General features: G+C 31.7%; 1 protein-coding gene across 10 annotated transcripts in view; it reads left to right on the forward strand.

The window, feature by feature from the left end:
- Positions 1–18,733, forward strand: part of LOC113510873 (casein kinase I) — a 55,956-nt gene that overhangs the window by 10,191 nt on the left and 27,032 nt on the right. For all 10 annotated transcript variants that reach the window (XM_031907224.2, XM_031907219.2, XM_031907223.2 and 7 more), the window contains 3 exons: positions 36–193; positions 13,783–13,893; positions 15,912–16,075. In XM_031907224.2, coding sequence (XP_031763084.1) covers positions 36–193; positions 13,783–13,893; positions 15,912–16,075 — 433 coding nt within the window. The remainder of the gene's footprint in view (positions 1–35; positions 194–13,782; positions 13,894–15,911; positions 16,076–18,733) is intronic.

The following is an 18,733-nucleotide window of genomic DNA, read 5'->3' on the forward strand; positions in this document are numbered from 1 at the left end:
AGTAACAAATAATACGGTAAGTGTTATTGTTCCAGCGCTACCGGTGCGGTGGGTGGGCGCGGCGTTGGTGGCAGCAGCGCGATGCACACATCAAGGCACTCTGTCACCTCGTCTTCGGGCGTCCTTATGGTCGGGCCCAATTTTCGAGTCGGCAAGAAGATCGGTTGTGGCAACTTCGGTGAACTTAGGCTTGGTAAGTTTGTCATTCTATTTATAAAAATGAGGAAACTAATCGATGCACAGCCGAAACTAGATCTAGAACATTGATTCTCAAAGTGTAGCTTGAATTTCTTTTTTTTTTTTTACAATTTACAAACCTATATTACTCTTATTTTTTTTTTATACATTATTTCTTAATAATTAAAGAGTGTGTCCCACAAAAACACCGATTTCAATTGTGACATAACCAGTCATTTTTATTTAATAAACAAAACTACTGAACTGATTTTGATAAAATTTCTTTGAGATCTGTTAGTTATATCCTTTCAGATAAAAAATGAATTTTCGAAATCGTTTTAGAACTGGCAAAGTTATGAGATAATAAATATATAAAAAAACCAACCGAATTGAGAACCTCGCTTCTTTTTGAAGTTGACTATAAAAGTCCTAAGTGACTGTTGGTTCAAATAGGATTAGAAAAACAAGCATTAATAATCCAATATTATAACTTGATTTCCGTCAGACTGTTCATCATACCAAATATATAGCGTGATAATTAACCTTAGTCTTTTCTTCATAAAGAATTTAATACTTGCACGTAATATTTGGCCTAAATGCGATAGGTGAGTGTAGAAAAAGGTGATGTTTTACATGCATTCTAGACCTACGGTAGATTGCGAGGGGCGTCGAAGTCCCTCATGCGTGCAAACATCTCACCATTTCTCTTGCATTTTATACTATCGCTAATAAACGGCAGTGAAAGAAAGTACACCGATTATGTCATGTCTTCATAATAATTACCGAGTGGTTTACCTAATCCGCGCTTGACTTTATATGTACAATTAAATATTTTTAAATTAAAATGCCCATTAATGTAAGCATGCTGTGTATAAAAACAATTGTGCATCATTTAAGATTTCCGCAAAAAAAAAAAATAGCCGCTACTTCTCTCATAATAAGAAATGTTACCAACGTGCGAGTGAATGGTTTGCAAATAGTATTATTGAGAGAATTATTTCTCTTTTTTTAAGTCGCTTAAAAATATAACATGTTTTGTAAATCAAAATATTGTACTAGTGAAGGTTTACTCTTGGCCACGTTTGATTCTAAAATGCTTGCCCTTCACTAAAGCGGCTAGTCGAAATATGCCACTGACTACGCCATTAGATATTAAAGTCGTGTGCATATATTTTTTATTCAATTTCTACTTAATAATACATTACTTTCGAGGCCAAGAATAAAGTAATTATTGGTAAAGTTATATCGGAAGGACAAAGTGCCGAGCCGAGTCCTTTCTAACTGAAAGGCTGTTTAATTGCTACTTCGTCAGACTTGTACTTGCTACAATTTGCGAGAAAACAATAAAGTACTTTAAGAAATAAAAAAAAGTTCATATAAAGAATTTTATTATATTGTCATAGAAGGATAAATGAAACTTTTGTTTAGTAAAATCACACATTTTTATTCGATAGTAGAATTGTATCATACAAATTGGTACGCATACACAGTACAGTACTTAATTTTCATTAATTGATTTATTAACAAAGATTATTGTAATAATTAATTGGCAACTATTGGCAAAGCTCTTCAATAGGAGAAAGACATATGTTCAGCAGTGGACAGATAATGGTTCACATGATGATGATGATCATTGTAATAATTCATCATTTATGTATTTTAAAACTCGAAACATGTTTGACTCTAAGAATAATTTTGACTAATATTATAAATGCGATAATGTTTCCTGAGTAATGCCTTACCGGCGCAATTTATCGCTATAAAGATTGCTATATCTTTAATATTTGGGACGGAGAAGGACATAGGTTATTTTTATTCCTACCAATTATTCGTTCGTTACGAGGACGAAGTCGCAGGTAAAACTAGTTAGAAATAAACTGTCCAGCAATTCCATTATTGTCGTGTCAGGAATTACTGGCGTGTTATTGTTTAAATTTTAATAATGAAGCATTTTTCGAGCAAATGAGGAGAAAAAATTGTTTTGATCATTACAATGCGTAAGACTTATAATATAAACACTATTGTTGATAGAAATAATAGTCTGTATATGAGGATTTTTGACAGATATCTCTAACGACCCATGATAATGATAACACATTAACATATTAATTATTCGCTGTGTACACGAATCTTATAAATAATGTATTTGGACTCGATCAACACTATCTGTTGACGAGTAAAACATATGTGTTATAAACCAGATGCAGCAATTAGCAATGACTTCCAAAGTAAGTTATAATAAGATTCCAGAAATCAATTCCGACTTACTGTTGAACTCTGGAACTTCACGACTGCAAAAAATGACTTGTCCGATATACGAATGGGTATCCACTTTCATCAATATTTGAGTATCCATTTATCAATCAATATATATGTTTGGTTATCTTATAGATACCATAACACAAAGTGTGTATTTTTTCTTCTAAGATTGTAAAGAACGAAGATTTTATTTTTGTTTGTAATGAATAGGTAAATTAAAAAATACTCAACTTCTATAGAGAGCTATTTTATCTATGAGTGACACAAACTATTTTTTTTTTTCAACAGACTTCAAATAGAAAAAGGTTCTCAATTCGGTTGTATTTTTTTTATTTGTTACCTCATAATTCCCTCAGTTCTTATAAATTGGTCCCATAGAAATTTTATCAAAATCAGTTCAGTAGTTTTTAAATCTAAACAACTGGTTTGGTCACAATTGAAGTCTTTTTTTTGTGGGATCTCAATCTTTATCAAGAAAACCGTGTGTATTAGCGTGTAGTGTGTATAAGGAAGCGTCACTAGTAATAAAATAGCGCAGTTGTATTTACGCCGTATTAACCAAATGCAAAAATGCTGTTTGTTATTACATATATACAAAATCTCATCAAACTTTCAAAGGTCGAATTAGTTTCCTTGTAAAACCACCGTTGTACTAGTAAATGTCATTTATGTGTATCATTATATTTATATACATTTTAAAGATATAAATCAAAACCATATAAAGGACAGCATAATCATTAAAAAACATTGTTGTCTATGCAAGTAGTTATCGAAAGGATCTATTTCGTAAAGACTTGAAGAGCCTTAAAAGATTTTATATGAGATGTTACATACGCCTCCTCTCTTGGACATATTTCTTTCCCAGCAAAATTTTATTTAAACGTAATTCTGGTAATTTCGAATAACATTATAATAAGATTAAATAAACAATATTGTTTTGTTGAATTCGTTTGATCGTAGAAAAGAACATTTATTCGATTGATGCACTGCAATACTCCGAAATCTTTACAATTTCTTAGCTTCAGTTTTACTCGAAATAACCATGCTAAAATTAATCGGTCTGTTATTTAAGGAAAATGGTAACTAAACAATCTCCCACACAAATACCTTTTATTCCATTGTAAGTAGAAGTAAATGTGCCAGTCAGCTTAAAATACTTCCTGGCTCTAGAGCCAGGAGAAGTATTTTAAGCTGACTGGTTTCTTATATCGTCACCATAACAACCAATTAATAACCGACTACTGAGCATCTTCATTTTCCCATAAGAGCAGCATATTCTTATACATTTTTTAGCATATTCTTTTAAATGACAAAATTGTTTATAACTAAATTTGACTAAACAAATTAGGTGAGTCGTTAGATTCGTCATAATTATGTCGCTGGCCAGGTGATGCAGAACCGATGCGCAGCTCGTAAAACCGAAATTAATGACTCTGAAAATATCTGATGTTTCAGTACAATATTTATATGCAATATTTTATATTTTTTGGAGTTTACCAAATCCACGAATTGCGATGTTCAAAGTTAGGTCGGTACGTGTCTTATAAACGTGTGTGGTCATGTATTGTATTTTATTATATTTGTAGGAAATACGTTCATGCTAAATAGTTGGTATTATTTTGATCAATGATTCTAAAAAATCATGTACGTGAGTGTTTTAAATTTAAAGCACTACAAACATTATAGTAATGTTTTAAAATTCATTATTTTGCGAACACATCCCCTAAATATAAGTCACACAAAGATGGATACTGTATTTTTTAATTTAAGAGATGGTGTAGTTTATTATTCTAGTATCGTGACCGAGATTGGAATTGATGATAAACGAAAGGGATGTTCCGTTGCTTTGGTCATTTGGGAAGGATGAATGAGTGGAGATATCGTCATAGTTGTAGAATACTGACGGATCTATATATGTAATCTTTGTCAGATCTGTCAGTATTCTACGACTATGACGATATTGGAAGGTGGCGCTCTAGACAGATGTAAATGTAAATACAAATGTAGCCACTATTTGGCTATATTCGTAGTTGACGTGTTGAGAAGGGCCAAATTAGAATTACTCATAACCGTCGAAATTGTATGAATATATTGATGAATGTGGAGAAAGTAGAAGAGGTGATATTTGTAAAATAAAAGGTTCATTTGACGCTCTATTGTTTCTACTTAATGGAAGACAATGATATATATGTATGTATTTAATGATAATAATATTTTTTTATAATCAGTAGCCGTTCCTTCCGTATCGGTCCGATGGTTCCGTATTGTCTTTGTCGCAAATGAAATCTTTATATTTTGTTTACGGAATAATCTTATATTAGGAAATAAACACTTTCTGCTGCCGTAAACTTTCTCAAAAGTTCTCTGTACATATAATTACTGAAATTAATGACCAATTGTCGTCGTCAAATTACGTATCCTTTCTATAGAAATCTTGACCTACTTAAATACAAATACGCGTTTATACATTTTGAATATTTCGAACATGAGATTCATCGCAAGTAAAAGCAGGCGGTCTAACAAAGACCTATAATATAATGGGAGACTTATGAGTCATTCTTTCGCCTCATCTCGGAACAGCCCATTGAAATGAGTCTTAGGCAACCTTTGCACAAGGTTAACAATTATGTTTACCGCACAGTACTAAGCAACAGTATCGTGAAATTTTTTAATAATTTTCTTGTAAATTCTTTAGCAAATCTGTAAGTTTTTTATTTTTATTTTTTACTAACTTCAAGCATTGCGCCGACGCAGACTATTGTTAAAAATTGTAAAAAAACGTATGAAGTCGTTTTGTTGTTATTTTTTAGGTAAAAGAAATTGTAATTATTTTCACGTTATTATAAATATGAATATAATACCTAATGAATTTTAATGATATAAATGTGAAAGTGAGTTTATAACCTCTTGGCTATTTAACGGTTCAAGCAATCGTTCATTTTGCATAGGCTTAGTATTTGGGATGGAGAAGAACAAGCTACTCTTCCCGGTATATAAACACGGCTCGGTAACGCGGCCGAAATTGCGATCACCGCTTCTAAGTTATGGCCTGTGCATAGAGGATATGTTGTACTCGGAAAATTCGTTTTGTTTGCCTTATTGTCGAAAGTATTTAAGTCGATTGAGAGTCAATTTGTAGCATAAATTTTAGTCCGGTTATAAAGAAATGCCTAAATTATATGTCACAATGCACACGTGAACACTGCTTACGTAAAGGGAAATTTGTCCCCAGATAACACGTCCATCGACCGTTCAGACCTTTAGTGTACTACGTGCGTAAGCAATTGTTATCTTTCAAGTCATTTTATCTTCTCTTTTGAAATCCGGAATATGTTTTGGTTAGGACATGAATTAATTAATTCAGTTCGATATAAACTCATTAAAGTTTACTTTTATAAATAATTTTATAAGTAATTTTAAGGTCTCTAAAATTGGAGTGTGTTTTTTTCCAGTAACTTCTTTGTCTGATTATCTTATATCTGATATTAACAAATTAAGTAGATATCCTAGATACCCGTTTAAAAATAGTTGATGTTTCAACATGCATTTTTCTGAAGAGAGACGTTGAATTATATTCTTTTATGAAGATTATATGATATTTTATGCATTGCGATTATCTGCGATACCTGTACAATGCCATTATCTAAACCAAGATATTTATCTATATCGTGTCAAATAGACAGACAGCGGTTCGCCATTTGTTATATTGGTACCTACTTAAGTATTTATTCCCCGGACAATTAGTAATAAGTATTTTGTACTAGTAACCGCCCTGTCTTCGTTCGGGTTGGTATTCTTTAAATTGATATTACTTACTTTTTTACTACTTTTTTATTTATGAACCGATTGAAATAAATATTACATGTTGTCTTTTTTTGGGTCCTATTGCGTTCATAAAGTCCCCTATAATAGTTTTCTTATATATCTTCCATTTACAGACAGCGACCAATTACGATGTTATTATATGTATTGGTTATAATGGTAATAATATAAACTAAGATCCTATTCCACATTTTTCGTCCCAATTTTCTCCGCCTTTTACTCAAAGACATCAATCTATTAAATTTTGTTCAATTCTCATTTAAATTAGTTTGTCCAAGAAAGTTAAACACTTTTCAAATATCAGTAAGAATTAATTTAATATACAGCAATTGTTATAAAGGCAATTCATTTTCCATTTAATTATAACTAACTAATCCATTTTCGTGTTGATTAATAGATTATGATCGCTTATTTTGATAATTTACGAGTAACTTTTAATCTATCGATACAGAAATAATTTTATTAAAATACTATTTTAATTGAAATACGCCGGGGATATATTGATATATGGGTGAAAAAGTATGTCCTCGATTACAAATACTGCTTGTGTATCAAATTTTCTTCACAAAATATACGGTATTTACTACTGTTTTTATTGAACTGTTATCATACCTAATTGTAAATTCTAGACAAACATTTTATTTCCATCATATCTTTTACACACATCTGTTTTCAGATTTGTTCAAACTTCACATTAATTGGTTCAAAACAGTTCCCAACAGATATTTGTGTATTTGTTAGCGTTTCTATTTGTAGTCTTCATAGTCAATCTGAAATAATGTTATCGTTGGCAACACGAGATTTTTGTCGAAAAGTATGTCAATTGGTCAATACATGGTGACTTCAACAAGTAGTCCTTGTTGCTTTAGCAATAAGGTTTCATTTGGTTAGTAAATTTATTAGTGGATTATATGGCTGCATGTATATGAATTGGATTCGAACTCGCGTCACTGAAAATACCGTGTGAACACGTGCACTAGTGATTAAGTCTATATGTAAGTACATTATTTACTTTCCAAACTATACGCACTTACTCAGTGTGTTTGGTAATTAAATAGGTAGACGCCATTTTGGAAGCCATTAGCGTTCATAATTCAATTAATATTTTTTTATAGTGATATATGTATGTATAGATTGTTTATCCTTGCTCTAGGCATTTCCTTATTTGTTTTACAAATCTTATCCTGTTATAACTATAGTAAAAACAAACGAATGTGAATGTCACAATAGAGTCGTTTGTAAAATTTAAAATGCAATAGATTATTGAATTTATAATTGTTATTATTAAGTGTTATGGTTTTATTGAAATACATTTTTATTCATTCATTCGTTCATTCATTCATTAAGTCTTTTACCAAGTTTACAATTCAATATTTTTTCTGCCTTTACAGTATCATAATATTATTTGTTTTGAGAAACCAATATGATTATGAGATTATAATCCAAAACATCCAAATTAAAATGCATTTACAGAAACTTTTTTCCAATAAACCGTCTAGGTGTCGACCTGATTCCACAAAACATCGTATCTCCCACTGCGTCACGGAAAGGATCAATCATTTTTTAATTATAATGGAATCTATCAATACTATTATAGTGTTACAGATTAAAGACCGAATCGCGATAATCAATCTTATCCATATTAATAATATATCGCACGTCGATAAAGGAACTATATCTCTGAAAATAACCACTCGTATATATTTAATTATTTCACATATTTATACTGTAACAACAAGCGCTATCTAAATGAATTACTTTCGCCTCCAAGGCTTTACAAATAAACGATACCAGAGGAGTTTGCCTCTTAAGCGCTATTCACACAGTTCCGGGTCAGTGCTCGGCAGGAACGAGAAAAAAATCGATTGCATACAATTTGTATGAATTTCACATGGTTCCGTATTAGATTCATTCGGACTTAGTTTTCAAGATTCTAGTTCTATAAGTTAGTCTGCTGATATAATTATTGTTATATTATAACTGTCTATACTATTTATGTTTTTGTGTGTAAAATAAATATGCTCACGATTATTAATCCTTTTTTTACGGTTTATACAAAATTTTGGTTTCATTCTTAGTAGTTTGCTACAAATCTACGACGTTTTCAGTGTTTTAAAATAGAAATTCACAGTAATAATTGTAATAATTGGCAGTTTTTTTTTATTAAATTGTGATTTATGTACATATAATAATATTATATACGAAGGCATATAATGAAAATGTACGGCATGCTCCTAACGGAATACTGAGCCTGGACGGTCTAGAGTTCGGGAACACCTGACTCGAAGCCGTGTGAATAGCCCTTTATAAATGTTTACATTGCATTTCGTTGCTGCCGTGATGCGTCACCGACATTGACTCATGGACGCGCAAGACCGTTGATCTTAGAAATATTTGGTAAATAGACAGTTTCCTGGCTGTACTTCTGTTCACGTTTAGTATAATAATATATATATATCTATTATTATTATAGATAGATATATAATTTATTTGCATTACTCACAGCATACACAATAATGACAGATATGAATAGACATACACTAAAAAGAGATAAAAGAGTGCATATACAAAAAAAGGGAGGGAAATACATTTTTCCTTATGTGTGTGTGCCATAGTAATACAAAATGGTTATAACTCAATTTACTTGCTTTGCCCTTAAAAGAACAAAACACTGATATTCGGTTGTGGCCAAAAGAGAATAAGCTAACAATAAAACAAAATAATCTATTATTTATACAATAATAATACTCATTTTTACCCACGACTTTGTCCTCGTAACTAGTGTTGGTTAGGCTGGATATATGTAGTCTAAATTTTATAACGTTTATTTCATCTGTAAGATGAAATAAGTAATAAACAAACAAACAATCTCCATATAACGTAAATAAGGTTGAGAGGTGGCAGATCAGTTTGAACTCTGCGTCGTAACGTTTGCTTCTAAAATAGGTGTGACATGATAATAATACCGTAGTTGTCATAATATAATACGAAGTTCTATCGTTCGATTGATACGAATGTATACATACTTTATACGCCTATATTCTATAAAATCAGAACTTATGTTTATAAATAACTAGTTGCTCGGAATTCTCTCATACCGGGCTCCGCCTCTGTTCTCTCGGAAATATTCAATGTCCTTTAGTAGATTTGAAAATATTTTAAATCCGATAAACCCTGCATTTATAAATCTTAATTAGATGGAACATTTTTATTTACAATTAAATATTAATTATTAGGTTGACAAATTACATGCTTGCGATTACTGTTGCTCTTTCTTCTGTGGTATAACTGTGTAACTGTGAGCATACAGGGGGGAAGGGATTGTTAGTAATGGAGACTGAGAATCCCATTGCTAGCTATATACCCAACCAGGTCGATCTCCTTGCGGTACTCCCTGGAAACTATCATGGTTAATTCCTGATGAATTCATCATGATGAGCTAACTGGCCTGTTTTCATTCTCATCGATTCGATCACCCTTCACCGGTGCTCCGCCAGCGTATCCCGTTAGCGCAGGCGGGGCTACCATACCATTTTCACCCATCAAAAAAAAATCTGTGAGCATACAGTCCAGATAGTAGAAAGATGTGGGTTCGAATCCCATCAGATCGAGCTGTAGGAAGGTAAATTTTTCAACCCATAAGTTCCTTAGTAGACGTCTACATTCCTTAAAAAAAATATATGTGTTAATTTTAGACTTTTAGGTCGATGGTTTTCTATTTTTATAAGCGTAGATTTAATTATTAGTATAATATATATTATATAGAGGAGGTTTGAGCAGCAGCCCTCTTAAAACATCTTTAAAGCCTAACTGCGGTTGACAATCCGCCTGCCAAGCCTGGCAACTACTGGCAAAGCCCACAAAGGGGAGGCTTATGTTCAGCAGTGGACAGTTAATGGCTGATATGATATTATATTAATGTAATTATAGTTGCACAATATAGTGCTTTCTGAAGTTATTGACTTGATCAACTATAGGTATGTATTTAAATAGATGGATGTCATAACTGTTTGTAATTTACGTGTTAATTTATCTCTGAATTGAAATCTTGTTGTAATAAATAGGATTTTATTAACAATAATAATAATATGACCGAATCGAATGGTATTCGAACGGTATAAGGTGGTATATACTATTTCTAATACTTAAAATATTCTTCTTTTCATTTAAGAGTTTCCTCTTGTCGGTGCAATTAATTCATGCATCTTCCTCCAGCTATCTTTATCCCAGGCCATATCCTTTATCTCCCTATACGACATGACACCTAGTGTTTCCTTTATCTGTCCCATGTCCCATGTCCCTGTATCATGTCCCACTTAAAATATTACTAAATAATAATTCTTTGTTTTATGAAAATAACAGTATAACAAATAAACAAATAGCTTAAACATGAAAGTAAGGTGTAATGTTTTTATTTCTATCTTTTTTTTTAAATAACCAGTTTCAAGAAAAGAGGCGATAAAAAGGTTGTTATTGTTGTGAATGAATAAGCCTAGTACAAAAAGAAATATCGATCGGTTTTATTGCATTTGCCATTTGCATCTTAACGATATGTGCATATGTCATCGGTTGACCAGATGGTCTGTCTATCTCTTATCAAGAAAAATGTCTTATAAGAATATCGTATAAATAATTCTAATCTATAATGCAAAGCCTCCGTCCAGACTCTTTATTTAAATACAGCTTATTGGCTTGATTACAAGAAGATCATTTTTTACCCTTAATTTGTTTTTAATTGCTTTCTTCCTGTAATTTACTGACATCTGTTATTTGTGATTTAAACGACCAACTTAATAGTATATTATACTAGATATTGTAACATTAAACACTAATATAGTACGAGCTTACTATCATCAAATTTTCTTACCCGTTTTCTTCTTAGCTGAAATTGCATTCCAAACTGGGCGGTATATTCATAAAAAAATTACTATTAAAAAATGCTTGTAATTAAGTTTAGTGAATAAAAAATAATTTTATTTATTATTTTCTTATTATTTATTAAGATTTTGTTTCGCTAAAAAGACGATTTGAATCGTGATAAATTATTACCTACTACTTAGTCATATGATTAATTCTTAATATTCTTATTTTAAAATGAATAAAACTTACTGATAAAGAATGCAATGTTTCATGGGCGTTGACATACGAGTTTGCAAATATCTATTTAAATTTGGAATACGGAATCGTGAACATTTTGGAATTCCTTTGCAAAAAAAATTTCATAACAAAATGAATAATCTCCATATTCATTTTGTTATGATTAAACGATAAAGTACCTTGATACACAAGTATAAAGGTACTTTATCGTTTGTAAAAAGAATTATCAAAATCAATGTAAAATTGGCAAAGATATACTATTATTATCAGATAGTTTACTACTATTACCGCATTGAGCAGGTCTCTAAATATAAAATCTGATTTTGATTTTTGATGTTTTTTTTTTTATTTTTGCACTGGTGTATTGCGCTTTGTTTCCTTAGTTATATTAAAACAAATATATATATTTCTGAATTTATAGCATTTCATTTTGTAGTATTTTCTTGGCAGCGAGATTCTAATTACGGTACGAGATCGTAATTCCGAATGAAATTGCAAATTCATTCAAGAAAGGTCAATATTAATTGACTCCTAAATGGTAGTCTACAGGATATTATGTTAATGATGCCGTTTAAATCTAATGAACGATTCGGAATCGAGCGAAAGAGGTTTCATCCTGTTCTATTAAACGAATAATATTTTAACGTAATTATAATGTTAATACATATTATTAATGTGAAAGTTTATAAAGATAATTGGATGTTAGTGTAATACGCTTAAACGCTGAACGTATTTTAATTAAATTTGGTGCACAGATAGACCATGACACGGATTTACGTTTAAGGTACTTCGCGCTCTAATTCACGCGATTTACCCGCGTACCCGTGTACTCTACAGGTTACAAAGAATTATTCACAAAGTGTTTAAGGATATGTTTCATTTTATTGTAAAATAGTTAAATTTAAAGAATCTTTCTATAATCAAAATGAGAATAGATAGAACTTTTCCTTTTTTGAAGTCGGTTGAAAATCGCCATTGACTCAATAATAAAGAATGTAACTGATACACGGTTTAATGGAAAATGTATATATTAAATATTTCATGTGAAATTGATAAGTAAGAGCCAAGTCGATTGTTTTAAATGATTAGGTACGCGAAATGATCGAATCTCACGTAATGTTTGTGGCTCATTTTATATAATTTATTTCAGCCTCGCCCTTGGATGATTTCCGTTCGGACTTTTAACGATTTATTGCACCAATGTTCAGTTCGAGGTTGTAATATTTTGTAAACTGCAAATACATAATACAGTATAGAATCGAAATCATTAGCGTCCCTTTTGGAGAGTTTTCTGTTAGTGATTAATTTTTACACAGAAATCTGAGTTGAAAGACGATAAAATATGCGCAGTGACAGTATATTAGACGGTAGATTCAAATTTTTTGCCGTTTTTTGTCTGGTCTTTAGTTCGAAAAATATTCAGTTTTAGTGGTAAAATCTAATCTTAAAAGTGTGCTAGGTACTCCCGAAGACTAATATAGATAGAAATGTTATGGCGGTCGTGTTAGATTGCACATACCCATTTTAATCGTTCGACCGTAACACTACTAAGCACGCACAGCTGCTCAGAAGACATATAATTTGTAATTATTCCCCTATAGTTAATCTGTATGTACCCGTCTCATGACTCTATAAGATAGAAATATTATAAAAATATGAAATTCATATTCCAATAATTATTCAGTGATTAAAACATTTCGTTGCGGGTGGGGTTTGAACCAGCACCTTCTACGCCATGCCCATCTCTAAGAAAAACTCTAAGATATTTTAATCTAAGGGTTTTTTTTTATAGGACTAGGGTGGCAATCCATACGGTGCGCCTGTAAGGGACCACCACCACCACAGCCCATGAATGCTTTCAACACTAAGGGGATTTAAAAGCCGCTTTACGCGAACTGTAATACGATTCATTTTGTATAATACGCTGATTTTAATGGGTATCTCGCTATGAGGGAGTAACGTGAAGAGCGTTCATTCATACTGAATTTAGAAACATTTACATTATCTTTAGTACTATTTTAAAAACAATTATTAATATACTATATGATTGTAGTCCATTCTGCACCGGATTGATTTTTTTTTATACGATTAAGATAACCCATGTAAATTCTATACTGATATGCAAAGAAAAATTCCGCTTATCTCTCCGGTTATGGCAAACGCTAAACGTGATTACAAAACGAATTAGTTCGTGAAATCTTGTTGTTCGATTCTTGCTTGACAAATTTAAATCTAAATTTCCTACATCGCGGCGGTAATAATCGCTAATGCCTTTACCTATTCGCTCTCTCTACCTATGTCATTTAAATTTACGATTCTATTTTTTATCAAAAAAAAAAAACTAATTCTACATATTTTTAACCAAACCTGACTTTAATTAATTAAAAACTGGTATTCCATTTTTATTTTTATTTTCTTTTGTTGCAGGAAAAAATCTCTACAATAACGAACATGTAGCGATTAAAATGGAGCCTATGAAATCGAAGGCTCCTCAGTTGCACCTAGAATACCGATTTTACAAGTTACTAGGCACTCACGGTAAGTCTAAATCACAAAATCGATATTCTATATCCCTGCTTTGTAGCTACTTAGAATAGACAATATTGTTTTATTCAAAAGTGAAACGTTTAGTTAACGTACGGTGTATTGTGATACTATAACTTATAAAAAGATCACAATATCACTGAACGTTAAAGGATAATGTCCATCAGAGGCTTTTTTATATATGCTCAATGTAATATTAATATAATAGTTCGTTAAACATTCTAAACATGAATGTATGTAACAATATTTAGTGAAATAAGTAAAATGTGCATCGAAGTTAATTACTGTATACATACAAATAATTCACAAGTAAAATTGCTTCAATTCCTCTATATAGCATCTCTGATGGACAAAAATTAAACGAAGTGAGAGTTTGAAAGTGTAATAAAAGTGTTTAGTATGTACAATTAAGTTTGTATATAATTTCATAATGATAATAATTGCCTATCGAAATGATGAACGTTTTCGAACAGTCCATTATCTGGTAGGTGCGAATGCTCAGTAGGAAGTAAACAAAGCATACTGTTGATAGGCCCTCTGACTACCTAAATTGTTGAATCTTCAATTGACCTACTGATACTGATGTATTGCGATGACCTAATGTATTCACATGTCTGAAGAACTTGATTGCAACTAAACGCGCTTTTTATGTCAGTAGTTATTTTACCTCATTTTGTCTCTTTTCAAGCAACATTTTTAGTTGAAAGAAAGCGACAAAATATTCCAACTGTTAAGATAGGTTTATTTATTCGAGATTTCACGTTTTTATAAATAAGAGAATGAATGAGTGACTTCAATGCCAGCAAACATGTCTTAAAAATTAATATGTTACAGAAGTAATACATACGGAACGTTGTTTTTCTTATCTTCACTAGTTACTCGTGTGTTAGAAAACCCATAGTAAAGGTCGAAAGTAAACGTGTATAAATTGGAGAGAACTTAGATCATAATATTATGTTTTAATTACCCATTTGTCTATTGTTTAAAGAAAATAATTACCAAGGTTCCGTTATTATTGTTAAACTGTACTGTAGTAAGTTTTTACGCATTATAATGTTTTCAATACGGGTTAGACTGTTGCTTGTCTGTCGAGAGCAATCTTAGATGAGTTTGGTATAAACATTGTTGTTTGTAGCAGAGCGGTGCTCCTAACAATAGACATCTGGATATTATAAGTATTTGTAATAGTACTTTAAATTCCTTACCTTTCTACAACTGTAGATTTCCATGAAACTACATGAATGAGTTAATTACTTACTGGCGGTAATGTCCTACACACATAGAACAATGGTATTGTTAATATTTAGCATGGTTGTTACAATTATTTTCACATTGTCCAAATGTAACATGTCAACTAAGAAGCCTTGAGTAGACCTTGTAGTTTTGTATACAATAAAAGGATTATGATAGTTAAATTTACTCAGAGGGCGTACCAAAAGTGTACTACTTGGGTACATGTGGCGGCCGCTACAACGCCATGGTCATGGAGTTGTTAGGACCCTCGCTAGAGGACCTCTTCGTGCATTGCGGGCGAAGGTTCAGACTGAAGACGGTCCTTATGATTGCTATGCAGCTCGTAAGTGCCTGTCGACACAGTATCGGTAGATAGTCGTCTATCTCATTCGGCACAACATTGAAACCGATATCGAACCCAGTTTTTGCCGCGCGAGGGCAACACCGTGGTCATGGTTGTTGTTAAGGTCTGCCGTAGCATAATTTCCGTTTCAGACAACGGTCTCAGTCGGCTCATTCGAAAAATTATAATGACTGTAGAGAACTCGTCTGATTTTGGCATGACGAAACGATATGACTAGATCTGTGGTTTTTGTTGATTTTTTTTTTTCAAAGCAATGCTCTCGCGAGTCATTAGTATTTCGAACTGGTTCCCATATCGGATACTGTGTTGTGTCGTACAGGTGCGAGCGAGAGCAATGCCCAGTTGTTGTGTGAGTACTAAAACTTCTGCTCTCTTTCTCCCTGTGTCCTTTCCCCTCTATCCCTCGAACCTATAGCGCCGTCGTCAGCGGAGGGCATTCCAGAGGTATACTACTTCGGGCCGTGCGGTAAATACAATGCACTGGTGATGGAACTGTTGGGACCATCGCTGGAAGACTTGTTTGATCTGTGCGGCCGTCGATTCTCTCTAAAGACTGTCTTAATGATCGCCATGCAGTTGGTAAGTTTGTAACCGGGATATTTTTTTTAACGATACCTCTCTCTTTTCAAAAGTTATCTGAGAGATTACGTTAACAAATAAAAGCGTTCATGAAATCCAATTGCTTTTTAATCTTTTGTGTTTTGCATTTTATTTGTCAATATTAATGCAAAAAATAGTTTAATAAATAAATAAATCTCTACAATTGCTTGAACTTTAAGCTAGGAGTATACCACGTGTTATAAAAAGCCAAACTACATATAACTTGGATACACACAACAACCAGAACACCCAAACATAATTTTAAAATATTCATTTCTTGAATTGATCCAACCGAGAATCGAAGTCAGGATCTCGTTTACTCAAAGCACATGTGTCCAAAACTACTGTATGAAATAAGATTATGTTCCACAAAAAAAAAAAAAAACACCGACTTCAGTCGTGGTAAAATGTTATTTTGATTTTAAAGCTTAACAACTGAATCGATTTTGATAAAATTTCCCTAGGACCAAATATGAAAGTATATCCTTTTAAATAGAAAAAAAAATCTAATCGGTTTATAAAATGAAGAAGTTATGAGGTACGAAATATAAAAATTATAACCGAATTGAGAACCTCCTTTTTTGAAGTCGGTTGAAAGTGTACTATATTATTATACAACTAAGGCTACTTTCTCTCAAACCAGTCCTAAATAAACAAAACAGAAGCGGGTAATGGCATAGGTTGTGTGTTTGTCGCAGTGATTAATCGTCGTTGGTTATTTACTGAAAGAAACGTGATGTTGGCAACAAGTGTTCACACAGATTTAGTAAATTGCCCAAAATAATTCTTAATATCCCAAAATAGGACTGTTTGTTTATTATATGTGCAATGTTTACAAAACCTACATCTATTACTGGAGTCTAATTATAATATATACAAAAATGTAACATATATTTATTTTCGATACTAACTCACTAACTGGTTAATTCTGACCGTTTGATACGGTTCACTACCAATCAACCGTATCAAAGAGCATTTTCTCTCAGTGCCAGTTCCATATAGTATTAGGTACTCCTTGTGTACAAAGTGTGTTAAATGTGGTCAAGCTATACTTCTGTACTAATATTATAAAGAGGAATAATTTGATTGTTTGTTTTAAATGGATAATCTCAAAAACTATACAAACGATTAAAAAAAAAATCATCCATATAGAGTTACATTATCAGAGAGTAACATAGGCTATATAATATTAAAAAAAAATAGAGATGTGTACGAAAATTGCAATAATTGTAACACGAAAGTATAAGTACTAACTTATTTTTTTTTATCTGTGTACCCGTGTGAAGCCAGGGTGGATTGCTAGTGAAAGATAAATAAATGTAAATTAGCGTATCGTACAAAAAATATTTATATAGTTAAGTATGTAAAAATTCACTTCCATATTGCGTATATCACGTAGGCGCAACGAAAGACTACATCGATTCAATTGAATTGATAAACCTTATCAGGGGCGTATGTAGGTACTCCGTGCTACCGCAGCTGACACATTAATTGTCTTACATTGCCTTCCCCATTGGAGATAACCTTGTTTCCCTTCACCACAATTCGCCACTATTCTATTCGTGTTCCTATAATTGGGTATTACGATCAAAAAGTAAGCCTATCTATTAATCAAATCTTATATCAACAATTATATATATATATATATATATATATATATATATATATATATATATATATATATATATATATATATATATATATATATATAATCATATGATTTAAGACCTTTTCCGTCATCAAAGTCTAGAGGTACTTAATCTATAGATATCAATGCAATGCCGATATTACCTATTATTAGTATATACCTATATACACACGATATACATACACCACAATAAAAATAAAACCGTGTTCACCGGTTTTGATACAATTTCTAAGGAATCAATCTAAAAGTATATCCTTTCAAATAAAAAAAAAAATCCAATTCGGAATCGCAATCCAATCAAATTATAAATGACGGAGTTTAGAGATAAAAAAAAAAAAATACAACCAAATTGAGAAACTCCACTTGTTTTTTTATCGTCGTCGTTGTAACCGTGAAAATATAATGTACTGCAATAATTACAATACTGTGTAAATTAGATACGTTTTATCAAATTCTGATTATTCTAATTTGATAATTTTCTTACTATTTTCAGACAGTTTATGATTTATTATTGGTACGGATTTTTATTAACAATGTATTATTTAATACATTGTGTGTAATAAACATTGTTTCTTTTTTAATGTTATCAGTATTCATCACGCAGTAAGCAATGAGAACAGATTATAAAAAAAAATGAATGCTTTGTTTATTTTACTGTTATTTCATTCAAAAGGTATTCCAATATTGTTTACTGAATATGGCAAAACAGAAAAAATAGAGTATACACTTTATTTTTTAAATAAATTAATAACAGGGGGCTCTGCAGTGACATGTCCTTGACATTTTTTTATGGGATTCTATTTACAAAGCCCTTCTATTTACTGATTTTCCACTTCTTCGTATCATTATTTATTATTACTCGTTGAACTAGGTGTATTATAAAAACATAATTATCATAATAATCCTTCTCTGTAAATCTTACCGTCTAATATTAGCAAGTGCGTTCAAACGCTATTGTAACGCGCGTAAGAACTACCACCCGCTGAGTT

This window comes from Galleria mellonella, unplaced genomic scaffold (genome assembly GCF_026898425.1).
Source record: "Galleria mellonella isolate WM207_F2 unplaced genomic scaffold, CSIRO_AGI_GalMel_v1 utg32, whole genome shotgun sequence".
Classification (NCBI taxonomy): domain Eukaryota; kingdom Metazoa; phylum Arthropoda; class Insecta; order Lepidoptera; family Pyralidae; genus Galleria; species Galleria mellonella.